The following is a 26643-nucleotide window of genomic DNA, read 5'->3' on the forward strand; positions in this document are numbered from 1 at the left end:
TCACAAATCCTTTCAGGCAAGACGTTTGTCACACTCTTTCCCAGAGTCGTAAATCATTTTGAACTTTGATATTTACGGGGCATGTTTAAACAAATGCCACCGATAAAAAAGAAAGCGTTTCAGCCTCGTATCCTTCACCCCCGACTTCCTCACGCTTCCCCTCATTCTCTCTGGTTCTCTCTCAGTCTGGTTCCTCCGCTCCTATCTCTTCCTCCAGTTCTCCTCATCCATCTCTAGCCCCGTCTATTTTGCTATTTTCCTCTTTCCTCTCTTCCTCGTGTGTGTCTGAGTCCGAGAGAGAGAGACGGATAGAGAGAGAGACAGAAAGAAGTCTGACACATGGGCCCGGTTCCTTAATAATGTCATTCGGTGTGAACACTATTAGCAGATTACTCTTCGCCCAGGGCAGCCTAGCCATGTGCAGGAACTAGATAACCTTGTGTTCGGTAATTTAATATCAACACTTCCCCTCTTTTCTTACCATGCTTTACAACACACAAATACCCTGCTTGTCCCCTCCGGTCCTATTTCTTGAAGAGAGAGAGAGAGAGAGCGAGATGGAGAGGGAGAGTGAAATAGAGAGAGGATTACACGATAGTGACTTCTTGAAGATGCCTTTGCTCCGCTGAGAAGTGTGGCAAATCGCCCCTTGTCCACGGATGTGAGAAAATACATAAACAGTCTTATAGTGAAAATTCCATCAGATTTAATGCAGTGAATTTAGCTCTGCTCAACATCAAAGGAGCCGCCCATCTTTTACAAAAAGGCCCGAGATGGGGTACTGTCATCCCCCCCCCCCCCCTCCTTCTACTTACTCCTCGCGGGCTATCACAGGCCTAAAATGTACTACTTATCAGGCCAATATGAGAAGCACAAAAGAAAGATTTTGTGTCACACAGTTTGATTTTGTATGAGTGGGTGAGAAAGAAAGGACAGGGAGGAAGAGGGGGAGAGAGAAAGAGACAGCGAGAGAGAGAGAGATCTACCAGTTAAAGCTTGCTCGCCTTTATGGAATCAAATCCCACGCTCTATCCCCCCACAAGCTGAATCACAATCGCGCCGTCGCTGCTATATCACACTCCGTCCTGCTGCTGCTCTCCCCCCCCTCGCCCGTAAGCCAAAGCGGGAGCGTGAGGGCCAGCCGGCACGGTCCTATCACTCACCGGCACTCTCTCGTGCCGGCATTACCACGCCTTTATCTCATCTCCTGCAGCCGGGCACGGCCGGCCGCCTCTCGGCCCTTGAGGCTACTTTACTAATAACCTATTCCTTATCAGTCACCGCGCACCTCTGCCTGTGATCAAAGAGCCAATTAATGGAGCGGGGAAAGGTGAAGCATTCAAATAATAGAGACAGCTGTTTTTCTCTGTTTGAGAAAATCCATTTTGTATTGTTATCGGCTCCGAGCAGCCCCCCCCCCCCCCCCCCACGACCAGCGCTTAATTCAAGTCACTGTCTGCTTCTGCCTGGCTTGATAAGAGAAAGTGAGAGAAGACAGGGAGGGAGAGAGAGAGAGAAGGGGAGATGAGGGGGAGAAGAAAAGAGCCCTGGTCACAATGAACTTCATGTAGAAGAATGTGGCAGGAATATCACAGCAGTCCAACTCATCCCCGAGCTTTATCGACTCCAAAGTGGTTCAACACGGAGATAAAGATTGGGTGGGGCGCTCCAGAGCTCTTTGAGGCTTCACTGTCATTGGTTCTGGAAGAGAGCAGCTGATCCAAGCTCTTTGAGGTTCAACACAATCTTTTCAGGCTAAAACCTGAGTTAGTTAGGAGGTTAATTGTACCGGTGACAGAGCAGCGTATAATTAGCCCTATCAGAGGCTCCTATCTCAACAGCTTTGTGGCAACGTATATCACTCTGCTTCATTTGAACACTTCCCTTCACCCTGCTGTTAGTACACATTAGGTTTGGTTGCTGCACTGGTTGTATAATCTGTCGTTCAGGTGTCTAAAATGCAACCGTTTCTGATACGTCTCTCGCACCAGAAAACATGAGATGAAAAGATAATAGCTACTTAAAAAGGTCACACATAGGCTTGAGCTGCTTGTTAAGACTGGGTTTCATCTGTCAACGCTCAGCAAGCCCTAACGCACGCCTGCCCGAGGGAGTATTTTAATCGCACATGGGGATAAAAAAACACTTGCAGTTTTGATTGTGGTGAATTTCCATAATTGGGATAATTGTAAATATCGTCACGAGTAACTTGAAAAAGATGTCTAGCTTACTATCATGGTAGAGATTGAAAAATAGAGCCTGATTTAAAAAAAACACAGGATAAAAAATATTTTTTGCAAACGTATTTATCCTTTATTTAAGCCGGGAGACCATATGATTCATGATCATCTCATTCTTATTTGATTGTTTTTCACTAAAAAGGATGTTCATCAAGGAAAGTCTTTAGTCTTTTTTGTGATGCAATAAAAATATTTGCTTCCAAACAGAAGTTAAGTGATTCCATTATCTTTTACTGCCATTTTAGTTGTTTTAAGCTCATTTTGATGATTATCTGGATCATATCATGAATCACAATTATTTTGGCAGGATAATTGTGACACTTAATTTATATATCGTCTCATGCTTACCTGCCATGCACCCACAAAAATCAATACTTTTGTTTCCTTCGCTATCTGTACTCATATGTCCATTATGATGGCTGACCTTTGGTCTCTCCAGAGCCCACTTGCAGATGGAGATGACATTTTAAGACTAATACATATTAACTTAAAAAGGGCAATAAAATAGGTTACAGCCAGTCAGAGGGGATCATGAAATTCGAAGACATCTTTACACATGCGGCTGTCTCACTGCATATTCAATTACTGTGCCTGACCAGTTCTCATCAACTTCCAAGTCAACTGGGAAAATCAGATTTTTTCTGACAGGCCCAATATATCCAACTCGTCACTTAAGAATTCAGAAAAGCTGAAAAAGCATGTTGGTAGTCTGCATTTGCTGAAATTGCAAAATAAATATGCCACCTCACATCAGTTAAAATCAATTTTTAAGGTAATTAAACCCACATTTTGTGGATATAGTACAATTTTTTATTGCCAATCTATCCTCCTATATCTGCAATCCTTTGACTGTTCATTTGAACTTGCACGTCTTCCACACCACATGAAGTCAACACGGATTTACAACTGTGTATTCATATAAAGGAAATGGGGTTAAATCTGATATTAATTGCAAATTATTCCCTCTTTTTACGTCCGTTTGCAAATATTGCTTTCATTTTCCAAATTAAACCTTATCTTACAGATACAGTATGGTGTGTCACTGTAATTTCTCCGTGGGTTTTGGTTCAAACCGTATCACATGTACTGTGGGCCATGTGAGAGAAACGGGCAGGCAGTAGGAGGACATTAAGTACTCATGGGAAAGAAGAGAAGTATATTTCAAGACCACACTTAATCTGTTACTTGATCATTGACTAAAAGCTATTCGGTAAAGTCTGGATGTGCAGATTCCAAACTGAGCTGCGTCTCCAGCTGAAGGATGAACACGCCGTTGGAAAAATATAAAACCCTGCAATAATAGAGCCCCCATAATAAAGACAGTGAGGTCCAAGGTCAGGAATCAGAAGAAAAAAACCCCAGCAATGTGGAAAAATCAAGGAGGCTGTGTTTGCACTTAGCAGTTACTTTGGGTTTCAGCTATACAGCCTTCATGACTGTCAAACTTCTTACTGCCTGTCTTATTTATTCCCATAAAACTGCCTGTTGGCACGAGCCTGACACCGGATTGTGGACTGCTGTGTTACACTCAGGTCTGTCCATATGCTGCTTACGTAAATGTTCACTTGGCATGTATGTGTACAGTAGCAACAACTTCTCAGCTTTATAAACCGCCCTTCGCCATTTCAATCAAGCTTTTTGCTAAAACGTACAGGCTTACTACCAAACATGAAAAGAGTACCAGAATATTTTACTCAAGCGAAAGTACTGCTCCCTCAATTAAAATGTACTCAGGTTAAAAACAGGACAAAAATGACCAGTAATTAATAATAAAAAAAAATAAAAAAAATCTATGGACAAGCAAAATATTAAGCTACATAAATGTCTTTATAGTGGAATAAAACACCGCCAAACCATTATCACGGAGTAATATAAACAATATAAACTCAACAGAGCCTGAAGCCACAAACAATGAAGTACAAGGAGAGCTGCACACATCACGTACGGTTGTTTGCACACGACGCTATGTTGCTAGGCAACGCGGTGGCTATCGACGTTCTCATCCGTTCAACGAGTTTGTTGTTGTAGGCCTACTCACCGGTCTGAACTTTCTTCATGCTAGTCTTGAGCACCGCGAAGTCCTCCACAGTCCCCTCGGTGCCAGTTTAACGAGTCTACTCGGCCTCTCGGTCCCAGTTTAACGAGTCCACTCGGCCACTCGGTCCCAGTTTAACGAGTCCACTCGGCCACTCGGTCCCACTGCCTCGGTGAACGTAGAAGTCCCCCGGAGAATCCCCCGCGGGCGTTTTAGCATTTAGCATGTTAGCTGCAAGACACAACGCGCACCTGCTCACGTGACACCGTAGGGTGCGTTTGATATGAGTCGCTGTCGCGTGCTAGCCGGTTTGGCTAAATCAGCGATGGATTAAGTTAAATGCAACCTTTGTTAACAACACCTAGTCACAACAATAGTAGCCATAGCACATAAGAACGTGATCATTAATCTGCACTTTAAAATAAATACTCATAAAGTACTTGCGCCTGGAGTGTTTTCGCACAACCGGCCCCGCCCCCGCCCCCCTCTGCGCGTCTCTTCCGGTATTGTCAGCGGACGGAGCGCCCCCTCTGTGGAGCTACGCCACCCTACGGCCGACTGGTGTTTCTCCTTTCTTTGGGTTTATTTCACAGTTGAGCAGGGATTTTTTCGTTTTACTCTGTAATGGAAGTGACTTGAAATGTAGCCAATTTACTTATCAGGTTAAAATAGGATATTAAGTAGCCTAAAAGTAAAATTAATGTATGTATAAATAAAAAGCCTACAACTAGCAGCAAGACTACCACCACCTCTGCTACAATTTAGCCTTTTCAACATGGCGGACAATTTAGCCTTTTCAACATGGCGGATAATGCCTAATCTGACCTTGCACTTTTTGAGTAGGTCCATATGTTTCGCTTATAATCATTTGGGATGTTATTAAAGGCCTACACCCAAGTTTAGTATGGTTAATGCTAGAATGGATGGTCCAGAGTGCTATAGGGTTAGGAAAGTCTATTGGTCAGAGGATAGGATGCACACGTGCAGAATCGGACAAGTTTCCGATCATCCATTCTAGCATCAACCATTGCTCTTCCTTCAAGTTGGGGGACTCACACACACAGATAAAAGGTAAAAAGCATTATTTCTCATAATGTAACTTGTGATGTAAACCTTCACATGTAAAATCAGTGGGGTGTCCCTTTAATTTGGGGATCTGCTGGTGTTTATGGTATTGTGCTAATCTTGGATAGTGCTGCTGTAATGAAATAACTCAAGTATTAAGCCTCCAAGGCAGGTATTAACATATTTATTACACCGTTAAGAGAACAACAATACCAGAATTATACTGCAAAGTTTCACAGACTGACAGACCATAGTTTACAGCCCAAAAAGAATAAGAAAAAAAATGAAACAAAAAGAAAAAAAAAGAACAAGAAACCACAGTTCTGACATAGTAGACTGGAAAGCTCTCTAGAGGACACTGACTCTAGGCGATGTAGAGACCGCCCAGTGTCAGCCTACCACTAACCTGTGGTTTTCATGTCTCAATTAAATATTGCACAATAACTTCAAATCATTTGAGCTCTTTTTTTTTCACAATAAATTGTCTCAAGAGAACCCCCCACCCCCCGCCCTGCCCCACCCAAAAGAAAAAAACTCCCACCCTTTAAATTCAACTCACTCCCCAGATTAATGCTACGGCCTTCGCTCTTCACTGTCAGCCCCACACATTTCCCCAATGTTTCTGGATAAGTAGGAAATTTAAATAACATTCTCCCCCATTGTGAAAAACAGGCATGCCTAAATTTGAGCCTTATCTTTTTTAATTTTAGTTTTTTACAAGCTTTTGCCTTTTGTAAATCCCCCTTTGCACCCCTGCCGACAGGTCGACAAGCGCTTTAGCGTGTCTTCACAACAGAAAATAGGAGAAAAAAGGTGGAGGGGAAACAGGAGAGAAAAAAGAGCAAGAGAGAAAAACATTTCCTATCTGTGACCCTAGCTTGTATCATCGAAATAGGAATCGATGACACTTTTCTTTAAAATTAGCACATTTTTTTTTCTTTTTAAATCTGTTCAAACAATTCACTCTTGATGTACTCTAAAAACGCCACAGGCATAAGGAACATAACAAAAGTTTTTTTCAGGTTTTTCTCATTTCTATTCACTTATGTTTCATTTATTTATGAGGTCTGCATTGTTACCAAGTAGTGATATGGTTTTGCAGCTGTATGAGCTTCGACTTTGGGTTTTTTGTTTTTCCTGTTCTCTTGTGCCCATTTGGTTTAGACTAGACCAGTATCAGCGCCGCGACTGATGCTCTTATCGTGCTGTAAGAGGTAGAGTGAGACTTGTTTGCCACCGAGGAATTTGTAGCAAAACACACATAGAGGAGGGAAGAAACAAAAAATAGAGCTTCTCCAAGATGCATTGAGCGCTAATGTTTGTCTTCATTTTTTTTTCAAACCCAGGTTTTTTGCCCTGATAGTGATGAACACACGTTATTTGTTGTATACTTTCAAACACACTTGTGTTAAAACAGCTTGGCTGCTTCTTCACAGCTTCTGAGGAGTCGCAAGTAGGGTGTCAGACACCTTTTTGGATTGTGTAACCCTTTAGAGTCAAGAATGCAGGTGTGTATTTTTTTTTTGTGTTTTTTTCGACAAGAAGGGAGAGATGAGGAAGTACAGAGGGAGCAAACAGCCCAGAACCTTTGTGGGCTTCCACTTGTTCCTTGAGGTCAGAATTTGTAACGCGCTTCTGTGTAGCACCAAGGTGTTCGGGGGTGAAGAGCCTTTTTGTGTGCGTCAGGATAAGTGCTCTCTTACTGCGAATGAGAGGTCTGTTTGATTTACATTGAAGGTTTACAACAAAGGCTGTGACTGATTATCGATTCCCGACAGAAAAAAAAAAGACATACTTTGAAATAAATAAATACAAAAACAACCGCAAATGGCATTAGTGTGAAAGTCCAGTCTCACATTCAACCTCTTTAAGAGTAAAATAACTTAACTGCTTAAAGCTGAAATGGGCACTTAAATCTGACATTTGTGTAAGGAGAAAATGTACAAACAAGATCTAAAACGTTTTTTTTCCTCAAAAATGGTCACAGAAGTCGCCAGTGTTCATTAGTTATTATTGCTCCAGTTGAAATGCAACACTGCTGTGAAAACTTTGTTTAATTCACACCTTCTCATTTCACAAGGTAAGACGAGTGCCGTTGGTTTCCAGAAAGGATTCAAATGAATGAGTCTTATGACGCTGAAGTTGATTTTGTTCTGTGAATGCGTGAACAAAAAAAAAGTGTGTGGAAATAAATAACCAAATATCTGTGTGAACAAACCTCTTTTTGAAAATCACTTAAATCAGGATTTTGGTCCTTGGTGTCAGTCTTTGGCTGTTTTTTTGTTTTTGTTTATCTCTTGTGTTAATACTGTGTGTTACCTGGTGCTTTGCAGTGTTAAAGCTGTCAATCGGAGTCTACACCTCTGCATTTGGAAAGTTAGTTTGTTAGAATTTTTTTTTTGTTTTTTTGTCGTGGTTTTTTAAACTTTTTTTTTTTTTGGTTGTTTTTCAGTTTTTCTAAAAAATAACAAATATTTAACAAACGTTCAGTAATGTGCATGCACTGTCTGTAACTATTACAACAAAAAAATATTATGGCCGCTCATGTAAAAAAAAAAAAGTGGGTTTGGTGATTTTACATTTTTTCCAATAACCCCCATTACCCCCCCTCCCAAAACAGATTGAAAAAAACACATAATGCTATCATCACTACATACAAAATGGTTGATGAGTTATGGCTCTATACCGACAAACACAAGTATGCTGAAAAGAAGCATGCCGAAATAACCTCTGTGACAGTGCAAATACATTTATGTCCCTTGTAAAAAACATTTAGGTTAGCATTCCGCGCAAACATGCTAGCTCTCAGAAAAGATCTGGGTCGGACTCAAGTAGCAGCTCTGAGATATAGCTTGTGTCTTTTTCTTGAGGACGAAGGGAAGTCAAACTTATAGAACTACGGGGGGGATCTACCACTGACACACAGAATAGAAAAGCAGCTTGGAAAAAAAGATAACACTTCCTTTTTTTTATCTCTTTTTGCTAGAGAGAGAGAGATATTAGAGTGATGAAGGACTCAGAGCTGTGACTGGTCGAAGTACGATGCATTGTCACAATTGTCCAACACATATACAATAAATAACCATCGGTGACACCACAGGACAGAAGTCTTAAACACAATGACGTCTACGGAAAATAAGAATGTGAAGAAAGATGAAAAATGTTTTTCAGAGTGGAGACAGGAGGGTTGGAGCATCTGGGGGCAGAAAGAGCTTCCCGGCGGTGATTTTGCGGTCTCGCGCCGGGACGATGACTTCACTTCCTGTTGGAGAGTGCACGAATTGCAGTCGGTACATCCTCCGCGTGTGCAGTGGGCAAAGTTTTTGTATCCTGTCCAAGAATTCTTCCTTACGTCCTTCAGGGAGATGGATTTGTATTTCCCAGCCCACTGACCTGGATATTATTACAAGTGAGAGGGAAATAACATTGGTTGAACAGCTGGCTCCGCTCGCAATCTGCTGCACATCTGCCCATTTCATGGCTGTCTGTGGGCCAGAGATTCAGTCCTCTCCTCTCTCCAGGCAGCGGACTTGTTCATCCATACTTCTGTCGGTTTGTCTTTTCAGGGTATCTAATATCTTTCTTTAAAAAGAATATCGATGACTTCGCTCGTTCTGCCAGCTCGTTACGTTCCCCTTGGTGTGCTGTTTGGTGAAATGATGTTGACTAGTCCCGAGTACAGGAAGGAAATACGCCTTAATTCAAGGATGAAAAATAAAAAAAAAAAACATTGAAGAGAGGGGGAGGGCGGATATACTTGAGTTCACGGCTATCTCTGCTCAGTCTCTTTAATATTTACAGGAAAACAAATATGATAAACTACGATGACGACAACATTAACAACAACGGGCACGACGACAAACGGACGACAAGAATAGCAAGTGTAACGATAAAAGGATGTCAATATTTAAATCCATTCAATCAAAACAAAGAATATCTTTGTGTTTCTTTAAAGTCACGGCAAGTCAATATGACCTGATTATGGAACTCCGACTCCTCCTTTCGATGACTACGCTGCAAGATAGACAGAAGCATCGCCATCTCTTTCCGTTAGCCACGTTAGCTTAGTCTCTTTGCAAGGCAATGTAGACAGTCATGCTGTTTGTGGGGGGGTGGGGGGGGGGGGTGGGGTGTTGAGGGCTGGCTGTTAATTGCCTCCATCCTCCGCGTGAGTCCCTTAGCGCGGTGTGCCATCCAGGGCGGAGGAGGACGGGGTGCTGGGGGTGGAGGAGCGAGGGGTAGCGGCAGGCGGGGTGGCAGCCGGACTCCCGGTCCCGCTGCTCGGGGTGCAGGCGGAGGAGCTGACGGGGGCAGGGGTCTCTGACCCTGGGACGCCTCCCTGCTGCTGGCTGGCCTGCTGCTGCTGCTGCTGGGCCTGGAGGGTCTGACCACAGACATGGTGGTGCTTCTCCCAGTCCTTATGCTGGCAGAAGGAGCCGCAGTAGCGCGCCGTGTTGCAGCCGCTGCACGTCTCACTGGCTTTGCGGCCGCAGTTCCAGCAGCTCTGACAGACAGATAGACACACCGTTACCTCACACAGAATAACACAGCGGAAACGACTGACACTCCAGACAACAAAAGCTCCTTTGGACCCCTTGTTTGTTTTATGTTTATGCCCCCTCACATGAAAAAGACAAGCGTACGTCTGCGATAGCAACACGCCGCAAACAGAGAATGGGCGGGAGCCATCAGTGCAACAGTCTGCATATTAACAGAACCAGCCTCTCCTTTTACAACACTTAAAACAAAACCACAGACAGATGGGAAAAAAACTCCACTGATTACACTTAGGGCCTCTTATATATCTTGGAAAAACCGCAGGGAGAGCATGTCAGGGTGGCTGCAAATCCACAAGAAAAAAAAAAGGAGAACAAGGTTACAAACAGCTCCTGAAAGTTTCCCTCTGGGGCGCCTCTCTCTCATAAACATCACTCCAGCAATTAATGACAGATGTGCGCCATATTTCCCTCTCACTTAACTGATTAAACGTCAAGGTCTCTAATGGTGATTAGCAAATGAAAAGCTCCTTCCCTTATTTCCTCACGGCTGAGTTGGTAACACCTTTTCAAAAAAACAAGCAGAAGAAAGGAGAGGCGGATGGAGGAAAAGCGAGGGTAAGAGATGCTGGATTGACCTTGTTTTGCTTTTACTCTGCTCTCCCCGCTGACTATAAAACAACGTCTCTTTACAGGAACACTTTTAAAGTTAGAAATAATTGGCAGCCTCTTTTGATATTTGAAAGACAATGATGTGCTTTCACTGATAAGAGCCCGTCATGTGTGTCTTTTGGGAGTCACGGGAACAGCTGGCAAAAAAGCGTAGTCGAGGTGAGAACAAAGAAATACATAACTACCGAACTTGATTTCTTTTTTAAAGAGATTCAGGGTACACCTTTTGATGCTCTGAAGGTTCCCCTACCTCGCTGGAGTCCTCTTGCTGGTTGATTATGGAGAGCGCGTCCTCGGCCGCCTGCCGCTTGGCCTCGGATACCGTGCGCTCCATCTTGGCCCGCTCGCTGCTGATCATCTCGTGAGCCTTGCGTTCGGCCTCTGACACGGCCTTCTGCAGCTCCGACACAGCCTGTCGCTTCACCTCATTCACGGCCTCTTCTGGAAAGAGTGTGGAGATAGAGGAAGTCAAGCCTCCCGCACCTGCAATGTAGTGTGCATTGTATCATCCTGTTGATTTGAATCACATTTTCTTTGAAATGAGTGAAAAAAGATGAGTGGCAATACGGTGAAAGCTGCTAAATCTCTAACACATCTGGAGGACAGAAACCACGACAATAAAACTGATGCAGATGACAAAAATCAGAGAAAAGATGTGGTTTGTAGTTTTGCAGATGATGGTAATTAATTCACACGGAAAACGTATTTCGCTTTTGCTATTCCAAGATCAGAAACCATCTGGGATACACCAAATATAAGCAGACGCCACTATTTTTAAATGTGGTAAATATACGATAGCCGACACATTAACAAATGATGCATCGATTGTCTTCACTTAATCATTAAGGCTTTTGAGGAAGTAACGGCTAACCGTGGCATTTTAATCACTTCCAGCAGATCCTCTAATGGGTCGATAAGTGAGGTTTTAATTCAAAAACGTTGGAAAGAATCATATTTGACAATTAACACCATCTATATTTTTGAAAAATATCCGCGAGACAACAGCATGGGCCAATTAATCCCAGGTAATCAGTCAGAAAATGTGCTTTTAAGATGGAGCAATGTGTTATTTTAGACTGGTTCGCCGTAATGAATAACCTTGCCGTGCGGGTGTTAAGCAGTGGAATTCCAACTGAACGTCAAAGCAAGAGAGCTTTTTTTGTTTGCTCCCATCAAGCCTGTAACTTGACTAATTGTGTATGCAAATCAGGCAATTTATATTTAAATTATGCATTTTCCATTGTGATCCCAGAGGCCCATGTGGTGAGGGGAAGTGGGAAGCCGGTAGGACACAGCGCAAGGTGCTTGAATATTTATCACCAACTGTAAACATTTTGCCCATTTCAAACAGATGTATTCACTCCATTGTGTTAAAAATCCCATTTTTGCAATCCTCCCCGGGTCACATTTAAATCGGTCTCTCTTCAGCCAGAATATATGTGAATGGAGTGAAAGGGAAATAAGGAGAAGAATGCGGAGGGAATGAAAAATAGCAGGCGCCATTTATCCTACAGACAAAAAAGATGCATACCGCTTTACGTCTGGCAAATGTGCTTTGCTTTACTTTTCTTTGTACATGTTACACTTTGCAGTTGTGAAAATCTGTTTTCAATATCAGACAGAATGTGAGCTTTTTTTCTAAAGACGGGGGATGTTTTCTCTCCGGCGTGATTGAGCTAAATTTTCAAACCAGGGTGGTTTTGTCTTTAACCTACTGTGCTGCCTGAAGTCATGGAAATTGCCCTTGTGCCGTGTGATATACGGCTCGTGCATGGAATTGTGATTACACACCAAATGCCTTAGATGGAAGATCGATCAAAGCTGGTGAGGGGAGGAGAGAGGACCGGAGAGCAGGCAGAGTCCCAATGGTGATACTCAATTCAATTTAAATGCATATTACTTGTTCTGAGTATCTCACACATCATGCTCGGTCAAGCAAGGGGACAATTTCTTTTCTCCGAGGGGTTTAAAAAGCAGATATACTGTATCACTGACGGTGAATACAAAGTGGATTCCTCGAGCATTGGACCCTCGGCAGAAAAATTCTGCTGGTTTTTCGACGGCGATAATGGTGATTGCAGCTGTGCTCGCGAGTTTAAAGAATACCGTTTGTGTACACTAAACATTTAATGGCAACTAATGAAAGCTGTTAAAGCAACAAATTAGTTTCAATACTTGATCTTAATTGGCTCTACAAATTTCCCTCTACAATTTTTACAACACTTTCGTTAAATAGAATAGCTACGACGTCTATCGCTACAGGGATTACGAAAATGCCAAAATATATGGAGTCTTTCTAAGTAGTACTTGTAACAGCAGAACCACCGGACCAGCTGTTAAAGCAACTTCTGTCCCTTATTCGACTGGTGCAATAAAAGCTTTTATACAACCTGACATCATATTTGGAGTGTGCGGAGTGTGGTGGTGAAACTTCTATTGTATCAAATATAAATGAATTTCTAAGGGCAGACTGACACCTTCATTCAAGTCTACCAGGGGAGGCGATTGCAGACAGCAGACTATGAATAGGTTTTTAAGGAGGATGAGTCATACGGGCAAAAACATTGACTTGATTTCTACGAAGCAAAATGTCCTAAAAATTGCAGAGAGATGATGGGAGACATGGAAGTGCTGCTCACCAGCTTTCTTCCAGATATCTTCAGGGACGTAGCCAGACCCGGGCCGGTGCAGCAGCTCTCTGTGGATTTCTGGGGAGACACAAACACCCAGCCATATTAGTCAGGGATCAACCTGTTTTTGGCATGACACAGCACAAAAGAAGAAATCAGCATGTTTAAAGAACCTGCTGGTTACCCTGATGTTCCCATCAAGGTTTAAGGAACACAATAAAACATCTAATGTATTTGTCACTGATGCAATAAACTAGTTAGATGTATAATGGCTCGGGATTTTAGGGGACAGGAATATGTACAACTGACTGTCATCGGTATTATCATGATAACAGATGATATTGCCTAGTGGCAGCATGTACTAACAAACTGTAGAGGACCTACAACGGATCCCAGGGGTACTCCATATTAACTATCAGTCTTTCTGGCATTAAACTGCTGGAGAAAATAAAGAATAAATACCATCTCTTCCATGTAGGATGCAAACCAGCCCATAACAATTCATTGTAGGGCTTCTTTAAAGCGAGGCTAGGTAATGTATTTTGGAAACCGTTTTTTTTTTTTATATTTGTTTAAATTCAATTTACATCCTTCCTGACAGCAATCAAGAAATCAAATGGTCGGACTAAAAAAAGCCTACAGCTGTCGCAGGACTGTAAAAACCCGGCCCAATCGTTTAAGTGTTGAAAACATTTGGCTGGGTTTTTCAATTGAATTCTTTCAAAATCTAGCTTACTCTTGCTGGTTTCTCCAATTTTGCCAACCCCAGCTTTAATATTGGCGTGAAGACTCCAGTCTGAAACGGATGGTTTGGGAATTTTGAAGTGGGGTTATGTGAGGTTCTTATTCATCGTGGGTGTACCTACAGTTCTTTTAAGTGGCGAAAATACATTTTGCTGCTGTCCCTGTCCACGGCAGTATATTACTTTGCTCCGTGTTGGTACTCCTGCCTGCTCCTCCAAACTGGGGGCGTGATGATCAATATCTATTACACATGCTATGATACACTGACTCTGGATAAGTACCTCATACAACCCCAAACAAAACAAAAACACCATTCTTTGAAGAAAGCTAAAGAAAGGGCAAGTTTGCAAGAAATTATTTCCGTACATCAAAAAATGTGATGGGATGAGGATCAAGAGAGCTGGTGGAATTAGTACTTAATGTATTTATTATAATATGACAGTCATCGTAGGGTATGTGTGATCCCCTACCCGGTGTTGCATTTTCCTGTGCTGCCGGGCTCTGCTGCCTTGACTGCCCGCTAGCGGCGCCCTTCTTCAGCTCTTCAGCGTCGCTGTATCGTCGGATCCAGTAGTTGAGCTCCTCGCGGTCGGCCTCCTGGCACCGCCGCAGCACCGTCAGCGAGCGCCTCGTCTTCTCCACCATGTCCATGATACAGTTCAGCAGCTGGGGGGGTGACAGGGAACGGACAAGGCGCTGAGTTTACAAATAGACATGAAGGGATTGATTTGAATTCAGCAAGGCAGGCAGTGGAGTTATTATTAAAGTGTCTGTGATGTAGTTTTAGTTAGTCCGTCATTATTAAATTCATCTGTATCATGGAGTTTGGTGGTGAAACAGTAGTCACTGTACATAACTGTGATGTGAAATGTGACACTGAACACATTTCATGTTTACAAACATATTTATACGCAAGCATGCACATACATCTCTCCGTTTTAAATTAAAAAAAAAACCTGACTGTTATTCTTGATATACTTGTAAAGCCAATTCTCTCTTAACGATGTAAGAAAGACTTGCAGTACAATGTGATGTATAACAATTTAATATGACTGAAACAATGATTTTAGAGCATCTCTGTTTCATCATTTAAGGTATAGTAAAAAAAATGTTATTACTTTTCTTACATGGTCAAGGTGCTTCCACTCCTCTGCCCACTCTCTGTCGGTCAGTCTGTGGTCAATCACCTCCTCCTGCCTGGTCCCTGTGTGCATACCTGTAAGACAGGAAGAAGGGCATACAGATAGATAAACAAAGGGAACAATGTGACGTTACTTCATCACTACCATCCTTCATTTGGACCCTGGTCGAAACTCTCTCCCTCCATTCCTTTCTCCCCCTCCTCCCTCACTCCCCCTTTTCTTTGCTGCCACCATATCTCTCTCCCGCCCTGAGGGCAGGACTCAAATGACTGAGCTTCGAGTCCAATAAGCATCCATCACAAGGCGAGACTTGGTAAATGTCTCTCCTATTTTTAGAGCCGAGCCAAGTCGTCATTACAGCTTCGTCATGGCTCGCTCCGCACAGAAAAATGTCTCTAATTCAACGTCGCCGTGCCTAAAAGTGCTTTTGTCGTGCGCTCATACATCTCGCAGTGCATTACTCCAGCCGGGCCGCCAGGTCGTGGTGGCCTCGACGTCTCCGAGGGAGCGGGACCGTCGCGGGGTCAGAGAGACTTGTTTGTCAGTCGACTGTACCAACAAGCATCCACTAGGGTGAAGTGGACACTGACTGATTATCAGCATTATAAACCCAGAGAGAGATCTCAGTGGGATATAAAGAGCTGAGGAATGATGTAGAGATGATGCCACTGTTGTATATAAAAACCTCTTTGTGAGTAATAGCTTTGACGGTGCACCATGTGGCGGAGTGGGTTTGCATCCTCACCGACAGGCCTGGCTCTCTCCCGGATCTCCCGATGGTTGGAGGCGGGGTGTCTGTAAGTGTCACGGTAGTGATGGGCGATGGCCATGTCGTCCAGCCTGTAGTGCTGCGGAGGGATGGGACCCGGGTGGGGCAGGCCGTTGGGTTGGTAGGAGAGGCCGTTGGACGGGCTGAAGCGCTGGGCGGGGCTTATGGTGCAGGGCCGCTTGTTAGGGTGAACATCCGGGTGCAGGGCGCCATCTCGCTCGAAGCCGTTCTCTTTGGTTCTGGGGGGAGAATGAGAGACAGACAGGTTTTGAGTATGTTTCGGCATGAATCCCTTATTATTTTAATAGGTTTGACTTCCAGTGGATGTTTCTATTTGACAGTTTTGGAAGAATCCTGAAACAAGAGACACTGCATTATCATCATGCAGACTTATTTCAACCCACTGGTGAAACTTTTCACTTGTTCCAAGTATAATTGGACTGAATAAGAGGCCAAACAGGCCTTTGTCTGAGACTTTGGCTGTTCTTGAGGTATAATAAACGAGCAGGAAAAAAAAAATGCAAAGGGAAACAAAAGAAGCAAAGAAGAGAGGACACAGTAACAAAATCAGTGTGATGGTAATATACCTTTTTGTAAAAATGTCTGATTCAGAATTTGCTTGTCATATTTATCGCATACAAAAGCCAAACTTAAAACACATCATCACAACAACTCCTCCATCCCTTTGTGCTGTATTAAATGCTGGAGCGGACGTGACAAACGGACAAAAGGAGTGCAGGAATCAGACTGTAATTCTTTCCACTCACATTCACACTCTCACACACACACACACACACACACACACACACACACACACACACACACACACACACACACACACACACACACTCACACACACTCGCTAATGTAGCTTCCAAGGGATCAGGTGAAATTTTGTAAGGCTGCTTCTCAAGATTAATGTGGCCAGGTGTGTTAGTGTATGCGCATGCTTGCACTTGTGTGTCTGTGTGTGTTCTCAGCTTTGTCAGTTCACAGTTAAATCTCACCAGCCTCCCCCCACTATCTGCAATCCTCCACTTTCCTCTCTCTCTCCCCCCTTCCTCCCCATCTCCCTCTCTCTCTCTCCCTCTCTCCGATGAACAGATTGAACTTCTTAATGAGCTGTTTTTATGGGCTCCTAATGCTCATCCACAGCTCTCCATATGCTCTTTCCCTCCATCCGTCCGTCTCTCGCCGCCTCCCTCGACTCATCCATCCATCCAGCCATTCTTCTCTTCCCCCAACCGCACTCTTTATCTGCCTAACATGGTTGTATCCACAGGCACCGGATTGCACACATGCACGTACGCTCACAGCCACCTATATGCACCGAATTTAACTTGTGAGGATACACACACGGGCCCAATTTATATGCGCATGCCAATGTCAAGATTTCAGAAATTGGGCTCACATTGTCTCTATGGTAATGTGATTAAACAGCATCTCGTTGTGAGCAACATTCACATAGAAATACTGGAATTTTTTTTTTTTTGTACCTACTGAAGAAGGACCCATGCCTTAACTCATAATTCTCTCATAATTGAGTCTGGCAATTATGAGAGAAAAGGCTTTAATTTTTAAATTCCCTGGTTTAATAAGTACATTTTAGATTACATTTGAGTAGAAAAGCCTCCCTGTGTTGTCTTTGTCTGCTCGTCTTTGTTGTTATACAAATCAAACAGTTCCCATAATTCACATTAAAAACCTTTCAGTGGGGCGTAATTCCTTCCCTTGCCCGGAAGACTTTTATTGTGAAAAATCTGCAATAAGTGTTTCATTGACAAGGCGGAATAAATCAAAATCAATCAATTAGTGCGAACAGCGTTTCTCTTAAAAGGAACAATTCAGAGCAAAAGAGCGCCGAGTATTTAATTACGTTGTATGCCGATGAAATTGATGCTGTGAATATTTGCTGAATTATAATTTACCATGCGAGCCATTACAGCACCAGTCATTTTGCACTCTCAGCTATTATTTCAATATTGTCTTTGTTAGGTAATTACAGTACACACCATATGTATGTCTTTTTTCCTTCTATGCATATTATAAAGGATATTCCTGGTCAGCAGACCGTGGTATTAATCAGAATGCATTGATGCTGCATTGTTGTGTGTGATTAAGGATTCCCATTCAAAATTCCAATATTCCGACGCAGGGCTCCTATAAGCGGGAACGCAGAGCAAAGGTAAGCAGAAAGCAGAGGTGCTTAGCCAGCCGTATTGGTGCCGGAGCCTCATCTGTAAGTGTTATCAGCCCATCTCCCTAGGCGCACACACACAAACACACACACACACACCCACACACACACAGGTAAGGAAGTGCACATACATGAACCCTGCTCACGCCTTCACAGTGCATAGAGACTCATGCATTCACACAAAAGGCCACATTTGTTTCACTGCATACAGATGCCTACTTTTTCTCCCTTCATATATTCTCTCTCTCTTCTCTCTCTCTCTCTGTCACACACATTTACTTGCACACCTTTCCCCCCTAAGCTCACTCCCTTATGCACCAGACGGCCTGCAAATATGCAGGTATTACAGAAAAAAGTCCGCCTATCCGACTGTTGGGGGAAAAGAGAGGTGAGAATTATTAATATCGCTTTTGGCATTTTTTTGTCCCTCAGCAAATATAAAAAGTACATTTTCCTCTCCCCTGTCTGTATTAAAAAAATGTTTAGACCCTGGGAGGATTACTCTTTATTTCAAAAGGCCATGCACACACTGTACTCGAAGCACACAAAGTCACAACAAAGCACAAATGTCTCTCCACAAACTTCTGTTCAAGAAGTAAAAAACAACAACAAAAAAGGCTTATTGATGTTTATTGGAAGAATATGAGTATCGGTCTATGCATAGCTAATATAGTGAAACCCCTTTTTAAGTGGAAAATGCTTTATATGCTGTATTTTGATGCTGTTCTGTATCGATCAGACTTAAACATGCACATGCTCGCCGGGGTCGGAGGGTTTTGTGCTTGCTTCCACTTCTGCTGCTCTGGAGGACGACTATAGGTTTTTACATCGCTGTGTGTTCCTGAACGCCACGTCTCAGTGCTTGTCCATTAGAGCTGAGAACATTGAGTCATTACCAAAGTCCGTGACAACAAACAGGTGTAATGATTTGGCTTGGGTAGGGGGTTGAACTGACACACACACACACACACACACGCACACAAACTCTGGGAACTCTCACACCCAATCAAGCATGAAAGTAAATGATAACTTACACAGAATCCATATTCATTGACAGTCACACTTTTTTAGAAATGCACAGCTGGCTTCCTTGCTTTTTTCTATCCTCAGGATCTGTGTGTGTGTGTGTGTGTGTGTGTGCAGCCAGGTCTCTTTTCCCCATCTATTCCTCTCCTCAGTTCTGGCCCATTAAGAGCAGGAGCCCGGAGCTGAGATGTCCAACGGAGCACGTCATGAGGCCCGGCGGTGCACTGACAGACACTTCCCATACATACATTAACACATCGCACTATTGCCCCTGCGTTGGCTCAGCTTGTGTCTGTGGAGCGCCGTATGGGTTCATGGGGATGCAGGAAAACTCAAAGGGATTCATGCATGAGATCAAACAATAGAGGGAGAAAAAAAAACCTCGACTGCTTTAACGTCTGGAGCTGGTAGATGTATAAAACGAATTAGTGTGTCCGATTGACCCACCTGTCCGGCGTCCTCCTCTTGCCGTTCTCATTGACGTCCAGCAGGAGTTCGGAGGAGTCGACTGGGGAGGTGGTGCTGGTATCCAGCAGCAGCTGCTCGTGCTGGGCCAGGTACTGAGCCGGGTTCTGCTTGGCCAGCCTGGCACAGTGCAGCAGCTCCCTCTGAAGGAGCGGCAGGTTGGCCTACGGAAGGAGACGGCACCAGATCACCAGAGGAAACGGAACAGCTGCACGGTATGTTTCAGACAACGCTGACAACCATATTTTTGTAGCGATGCATGGATATAAAATTAAACATCTGCCTTTTTTTTGCCTTTCGACAAAAGTAAACAATGACTCGCTCAGTCAGTTTCTCTCTGTTTTTTTTTTTTTTTTTTTTGCCAATTTGGGAAACAATGAAATCATCTGTCAATTTCTGAATTGTTTTTACTACAATGCCTTAAACAGATATTGTAGGGAAAACATAACAATGAAGATTCAGAAGTACATAAAACAATAAAATGCAAATTTAAATTGTGTCTGCATTGCTTTATGGGTAATCAAAGTCAACATATACAGCTCTCAAGAGGGAAAAGATGCAGTTGGATGAATATTCAAGTGCGACTCAGCCTAAATATATGATAATATATTAGAACAAAGATACATTCAAGATTGATGCATATCTTTGATCTGAAACAACATCCAACGTTTTTACAACACATCAAAAAATATGATGCCAAAATAAAAGCTTTTCCTCTTTTTATACCAAAAACACCAATTTGAGATCCATTTCTCGTCTCTCTCAACTGACCCCTTTTTGCTGATTACCACTGACCCACCATCACTTCCTGTGACCCAGAGTGCATTAACACCCAAAGAGTGGAATATACATGTTTCCCCCATAAAGAAACAGTGGCTACTTTCAATCTCTTTGACATAACAAGGGGGGCCGGCTTTCTTGTGCGGAGTTACAGGGTCATGCAGGTATGTGCGCGCCGACTTCAAAGACATCTGATGGGGTGCGTTTCCAAGCAAGAAGATGAAAGTGTTGCATCAGGCCGTTTCAGAAGGGGAGTGGGGGCTCTCACAAGGAGAGTGGAGGTACATCACAAGGGCGTTTGGAGAGGCCATCTTTGTAAGTTTTAGGTCTGATAATCTTTGTTTTGCCTCCAATAACATAATCTCTCTCCGAGTCTCTTGCTTTGTTTCTTCCTTTTCTTATTCCCCCCCTAAGTTATATAAGCTACATGCTTTTATTCACCCTCTTTCCTCCCGTCGTACCGTAGCTCAGGGATTTCCATCACGTCTTTGCCAACTGCATAAAAAATAATACTTTCAAAAAGTTTATTGAGGTTTGTGTTTTCATATGAAAAATCCCTCTCCAGTAATCAGCCGTATAAAGAAATGCCAAGCGCTGGCCTTCGCTTTACCTGCCCAAGTTAATGGTCCGTTAATAGTTTATGATCGTAATTACCCTCCGAGAAAAAAAAAAAAAAGAGTATAAAATAGATTGCTTTGACCCCGGTGATCTCATCTTTCATTAATTAGAGGTCATCCTAATTGCCAGAGACGTGGGACGCATTAACAAAAAAGACAAGAAGTGGAGACCCGCTGAAGAGGACGGATCATTTTTCATTTGACAAACTACGGCGATTCGCTTCCGTGCAGTAACCAACATCTGCACTCGCATTAAAAAGGGAACATTTCAAGTCGTGTTCAGCGTGCCCCAGCGAAAAATACACCCGGGATGATTTATTGTGAAAATACCGGATCTGGCATTTTGTCAAACTGCGCCAAAAAAAAAACATTCAGAATATGCCACATTCAGGATGTGCTGCACTTCATCAACTTTCTGTTGGTAATTTACAGTTGGAGGAGAATCTAGGAGACGTGTATATTGTCAAATTTAAATGATAGTCTATCAGGGCTTAAGTAAATGTGTTTATTCCTCCGTCTCGCAGCACTCCTCTCGCTTCGGCACGATGCAAGAAAAACAAAAACCTTTGACAGAGTTAAAAAAAACAAAACAAAGAAGCTCGACTGGATCTTGAGAACAGAGAAACATTGTGACTCTGGAAGCCTGTTGTCCTGTGTTGCGGGCGTCCCACCAACGCATCACGTCACTGGCGCTGTGTGGTTTATGACTGCCTCCTTCCAGTAAAGAGTCCCAACCAATTTGAGGTTTTGTATTAAGAGAAGGGGAAAGGAGTCGAGTGGGGTTGGGGTGCGGGGGATGGGGATGGGGGGGTCGGCTTGGTCTAACATTAGCGTAATGAAAAACTCCGAGCCCTGATGCGCATTGTTGCAGCTGCGCTTGGATGCACCTATAAAAGCTCCCCTACACCTCCAACTGCTCCCTGCTACCATATGGTAGCTGGCATTAAAGGCTCCGCAGTGGCAAGGCACTAAAATTAGACTGGGGAGAGAGAGAGGCAGAGAAGGAGCGACGGAGGGGGGGGGGGGGAAGAAAAAGAGTTGCATCTTTGATTCCGCAGCCATCCCAGTGATACACTAACCATCTGGCGGGGAGAGGAGAGGGGAAGCAGGGACTGGAGGATGGATAGATGGGGAACGGTAAACAGAGACGGGGAACGGGATGTAGAAGGGAAGATATGGAGGCAAAGCAGACAAATATGAACCTAGAATAAAGGAGTGATGTGAAGAAGGACACAGTGAGGACACAAAGTCCCTGTTAGTGTAGCGATTCTGGTGGGACCAATACTAGAGCCAGGCAGGACAACGGTGGCGACTGTAGGCTTGTGAATGTCAATGTCATTTGCCTTATGCCCGTCACCCGAAACAGGTACAGCAGGGAGCGGGACAGATACAGGATCGAGGATAGATAAAGAGGGAGAAGTCGGCAGAGGAATCGTGAATAGGGTTGAGGTGGAGATACAAAAAATAGAGTGAGAAAAGAAAACAGAGGCTGTAATAGAAACAAATGAGCTCTGTGTTAAATGTCACGCCCGTCCCTGCTCTCCATCTCTCAGTAGCCGCGTCGATATTGATCTCAGCTTTCACCCAGACCCCCATAACACGATCCGAACCACTGCTGCATAGTACATCCCTCAATATAAACCACCCAGTCCCCCATTCGTCATCTTTGACTGGCAAAACAAATCTCACCGCGGCGAGTCTCACCTCCAGATTGCTTTAGCTCCTCAGCATATACGCCCATCTGACACAAACAGCACCAAATGCACATAAATGGCTTCACCTCTGGATACAAACAGACATGTTTTTTCTTTTTTCCCAGACTGGAATAAAGAGATGACTAACGGAGAAAAAAAAGGCCAATCAAGCAAACGTTTGAAAGAGCGCTCCTTCTTCTGCTAATGCACCAAGCTAATGGCTGGAAATGGGAAATAGCGACTGAAAAATGTGGCTTAGCGGGATGAAGAATCAATGAGAAAATGATCTGAAGAGAAAGTCGCGGCGGCCGGAAAGGAGCACATGAAAGGGGACGTTGCCCTCAGGTCACAACCACGCTCGTTAAAGACTTCTCCCAGCTCAAATATTTCACAGTAAAAAAAAATGGTCTGAACGACGTTAGCTAGCCCGGTCGAGCAGAGAGACCCTACACGAGTGAGATCAGCTTCAGCGTTGACAAGATATCGACAGATCCAGCAGGAGAGAGAAAAAGAAAATGGCTGAGAAACCCGAGTGAGAAGGAAGAAAGTGAAAGAGGTCAGGGGGAGATGAAGAGCGAGGCTGGGATAAATATCACACACATAAGTATGCACATCTGGATCTGGGACCGGACTAAATGTTTTCCAGGTTGGGTCGATCAGTCAGGCAGGCAGGAAAACCCTTCTGTAGTAAACGCACATTTAAATATCTACCTTCAGAAATGGGATGACGAAAGGTCGCAGAGGGAAGTTGGTGGCTTCTTGGAGCTTGGAGTGAAATTCTTCGATGGTGAGCGTGGAATTCTGGAGGAGAGAGAGAGAGAAAAAACACATGAATCCATGTGGAAGGCATTAAGCGATAATATTACTTATTGGAAGCTAAGCTATATCCTGGCCTGGAGTGAATGTTTCAGGTTTTGGTAATAGGAAGCACATGGGCAGGCCGCTGTGGAACGAGAAAACAAAAGACGCGCATCTCTTCCAATTAATAAAACAAATACACGTGCAGGAGTCAGAAAATATGCCACGCGAGGAAGAAATATGCGTATCTTTTTTCTTATCAATTACATGAGAACCTATTGCCTCATTCAGAATACAATCTATATTTATTATATACATTTAAGCCCATTGTTTATTGCAGTTTTGCACAGGCTGTTGGGGGAAGGAGCTTCTCTGATCATCACAGGGGACTTTCCTCTTTGTTTCCATCACTCGGACATTCATTTGGAGGTTCGCACACACGCTTTGTGTCGTGTGCGTGAACATGCATGACACCCCCGTCCTTATCAACACAGTACATGAGCTCGACTCGTCCCATAATGCTCTGCGCTACCTTCTCCATCAGTGCCAAGCGAAGAACTGTCTGGCTCTTTTCACGGAGCAGATAAGGCACCGCGGTAACGGAAATACATTACGGACATGAAAATGAGGACATGGAGGGCGGACTAGTGTGAGAGGGTATTGGCGTGTTTTCTGTACACGGTTTGGAGCGGCGGCGGGACCGAAGCGGGTTCTACGTTTCAGTTCGTCGACACCAAAACAATGTCTCGCCTGCAACTCACATTAGTGGCTGACAAGACAGCCGTGACGCTTTAAAAAAAAAAAAAAAAATGTTCAACGTGAACTATTCCCACGATGGAAGAGGAGGAGGGAAAAGGAGTGAGGTGAGCGTATCTGCTCTATAACAAGCAAAAATACAAACAAGGAAGAAAAAAACAAGCGAGTGGAAGAACATAAAAAAAAAAAACAGCAGATATTATATTTCCTCCCCGCACTCTCTGTGTTATTTCCCAGACCTGAATTTTGTTACATTCAGCCTTACATCTGTTCACCCAGATTGCGTAGGGGCTGTTCTTGACAGCTAGCGAAACCTCCCGAGTCTCCCTCTCCGCCTCTCCCCAGCACACAACCAGCTAATTAACGGTGTCACTCTTTTCAATAAGGCGAGGGGAGGGATGGAGGGGGGAGGGGGTAGGGGGGGGGAGATAGGGGGGGAGGGTGTACGCAAGCCAGAACGACACAGGAGAGGCACGTGCACATGCAGACGGTGAGAATAATAAACATGGTGAAACCAAAAAGGAGGCTATGCTCTGTGAGGCTAATTAAAAACATTCCTCCCTCCGTCTCCTCCGCGTCCCTCTTTCTGCACGCCGTTCAATCACTATTCCTGTATTCCCCTGCTCGTTAAGTCAGATCTTCTCAGATCACGTCGACGTGCGGCGAATCTTTTTAGATTTGCACGTGTATTTTATATTCCCTTCGCATGACGACGTCAGCCGAGAACGCATCAGTGTGAGTCTCATTTGTACGTTTTTTTTTTTTATTAGCGAAATAAATAAATAGGGTTTTTTATATTGCAACGTGTGAGGTTGTCAGACAACTGCGCAAGCTAAGTGAGAACATCAGTTTGGTTTTAAAATAACAAGTCTAATCTTGAATCGCCCCGTGCCTCCGGTTTTCCACGTCGTCGCATGTTGCACTTGGATTTAAATAAGTGGAATGCGATAAAAACCCAAATTAGATCGGGTGCGCGAAGACGCTCGTTTCCTGGTCTGATGTCGTTCTTGTTTCCCGGAGGACGACATGCTGCTATTGTTCAGTCGGGCGTCGTGTCGATCCTGGAGGTTCACAAATCTCGCTGTTTGTTTTACACTTACAACTAAAGGACCAGATGGGCGAGGTAAATAATGAAATAGAAACAAGCCTTAAAGAAATACCCCCGAGGCTTTGAGAACCGGTGATAAGTATTTCAAAGTATTCTAAGCGTTCCTCTCTTTGATTGACAACTAACCCGACACTTTTTAAACCAGTCGATTCCGTAAACTCATCCCATCTGCTGCTTCAGGCACGCTAAGAATTACTCTCAAATATCCTCCTAATGGATTCACTAATTCCCGCCAACTTAAGGTCTGGTGTCAGTTTTCACTCGGCGGGGGCCATTTTGAACCGGACGGGCGCCACTCACCACGAGGCCGAGCACCAACGTGCGGACCCGCTCGCCGATCTCAGGCGAGATGTCGTTGCCGAACTGCTGCAGGGTCGTGAGGAAGCGCTTGAGCTTGCTGAGTTGCCGGGCGCCGCAGGCCGGCGGCAGCTGCTGGTTGGCCAGCGAGGAGGAGGAGGAGGAGCTGGGGCCGTTGCTGTAGCCGTTCGGAGGAGACGGGGCGCCGTTGAGCGCTGTGGGGGAATGGCTGCTGCCATTGGTTACTGCGGGGACACAAGGACAAGAAGTGTGTTAGGAGAAAGATGCGACGCCTAAAACCCCTGACTGTGTCTTTAGCGAACACCGACAAAGGAAAAACAACGTACGTCAGCTTCACTGAGAGCAAAACCGCTGCTTTGGAATGATTTACTCTGAAAACATTCACAACCTTCCACTTTTGTTTCCAATCGTTGCGGCTTGTTTGATGCTTTGCGGCATCGTCTCATAAAAAGAAAAAAAAATACATATTTCTGCATGCTGCCTCTCTGCACCTCCTTCTCCCTTTCACTTGCTCCCTGCAGTCTAAACAAGAAGGGACAGTGTGACCCCCCCATCCCCAGTGTGTGTGTGTGTGTGTGTGTGTGTGTGTGTGCGTGTGTTGGGGGGGTTGTCGGCGTACAAAGAGATACAAGGCAGCATAAAGCTTTCTCTCTAATGAGATTAGGTTTTGACTAGCGATCCACTCACTCCCCCTCTGGCTGCCGTCCAAAGCCGCCGCTGTAAAGAGAGGGGAGGGAGGGAGAGAGAGGGAGGGAGAGAGAGAGAGACACAGAGAGAGAGAGAGACGAGATACTCCGACTGCATCTGGTAACAATTACGTCGGGTGGAAATCAAAGCATACTGCTTTGTTAAAACCTTCGGCATGTGTAATGAGAGAGTCGGGCCTTTTCCTCCCTCATTGCACGGAAGCCCCCGATGTTAATTGCGGAGTGTGAGAGCGTTTTGCAACAGAGAGAGAGAGAAAGAGAGGGGGGGGAGTAAGTAAATACCAGAGATGAAGAAAGGCAAAATAAGCCATTGGGAGAGAACAAAATAAAGCCTCTGTGTTGCGAATAAACCAGCACTGCTAACGTGAACTTGAGTGCTCTGAG

At 44.1% G+C, this 26643-nt stretch overlaps 1 protein-coding gene across 4 annotated transcripts in view; it reads right to left on the reverse strand.

The window, feature by feature from the left end:
• Positions 1 to 5508: 5508 nt before the first annotated feature.
• The window catches only part of runx1t1 (RUNX1 partner transcriptional co-repressor 1), a 52469-nt gene continuing 31334 nt past the window's right edge, over positions 5509 to 26643 (reverse strand). The window contains exons 3-11 of one of the 4 annotated variants that reach the window (XM_084032907.1): positions 25535 to 25776; positions 23284 to 23373; positions 19464 to 19645; positions 15770 to 16032; positions 15010 to 15098; positions 14353 to 14548; positions 13148 to 13216; positions 10759 to 10949; positions 5509 to 9844 (exon numbers count right to left, since the gene is read on the reverse strand). In XM_084032907.1, coding sequence (XP_083889033.1) covers positions 9518 to 9844; positions 10759 to 10949; positions 13148 to 13216; positions 14353 to 14548; positions 15010 to 15098; positions 15770 to 16032; positions 19464 to 19645; positions 23284 to 23373; positions 25535 to 25776 — 1649 coding nt within the window. In that variant the 3' untranslated portion in view covers positions 5509 to 9517. Of the gene's footprint in view, positions 9845 to 10758; positions 10992 to 13147; positions 13217 to 14352; positions 14549 to 15000; positions 15099 to 15769; positions 16033 to 19463; positions 19646 to 23283; positions 23374 to 25534; positions 25777 to 26643 lie in introns of all 4 variants that reach the window. The other 3 variants (XM_084032905.1, XM_084032906.1, XM_084032904.1) reach the window with 3 other exon arrangements.

Source organism: Eutrigla gurnardus, assembly GCF_963514095.1.
Source record: "Eutrigla gurnardus genome assembly, chromosome: 17".
NCBI classification, from domain to species: Eukaryota; Metazoa; Chordata; class Actinopteri; order Perciformes; family Triglidae; genus Eutrigla; species Eutrigla gurnardus.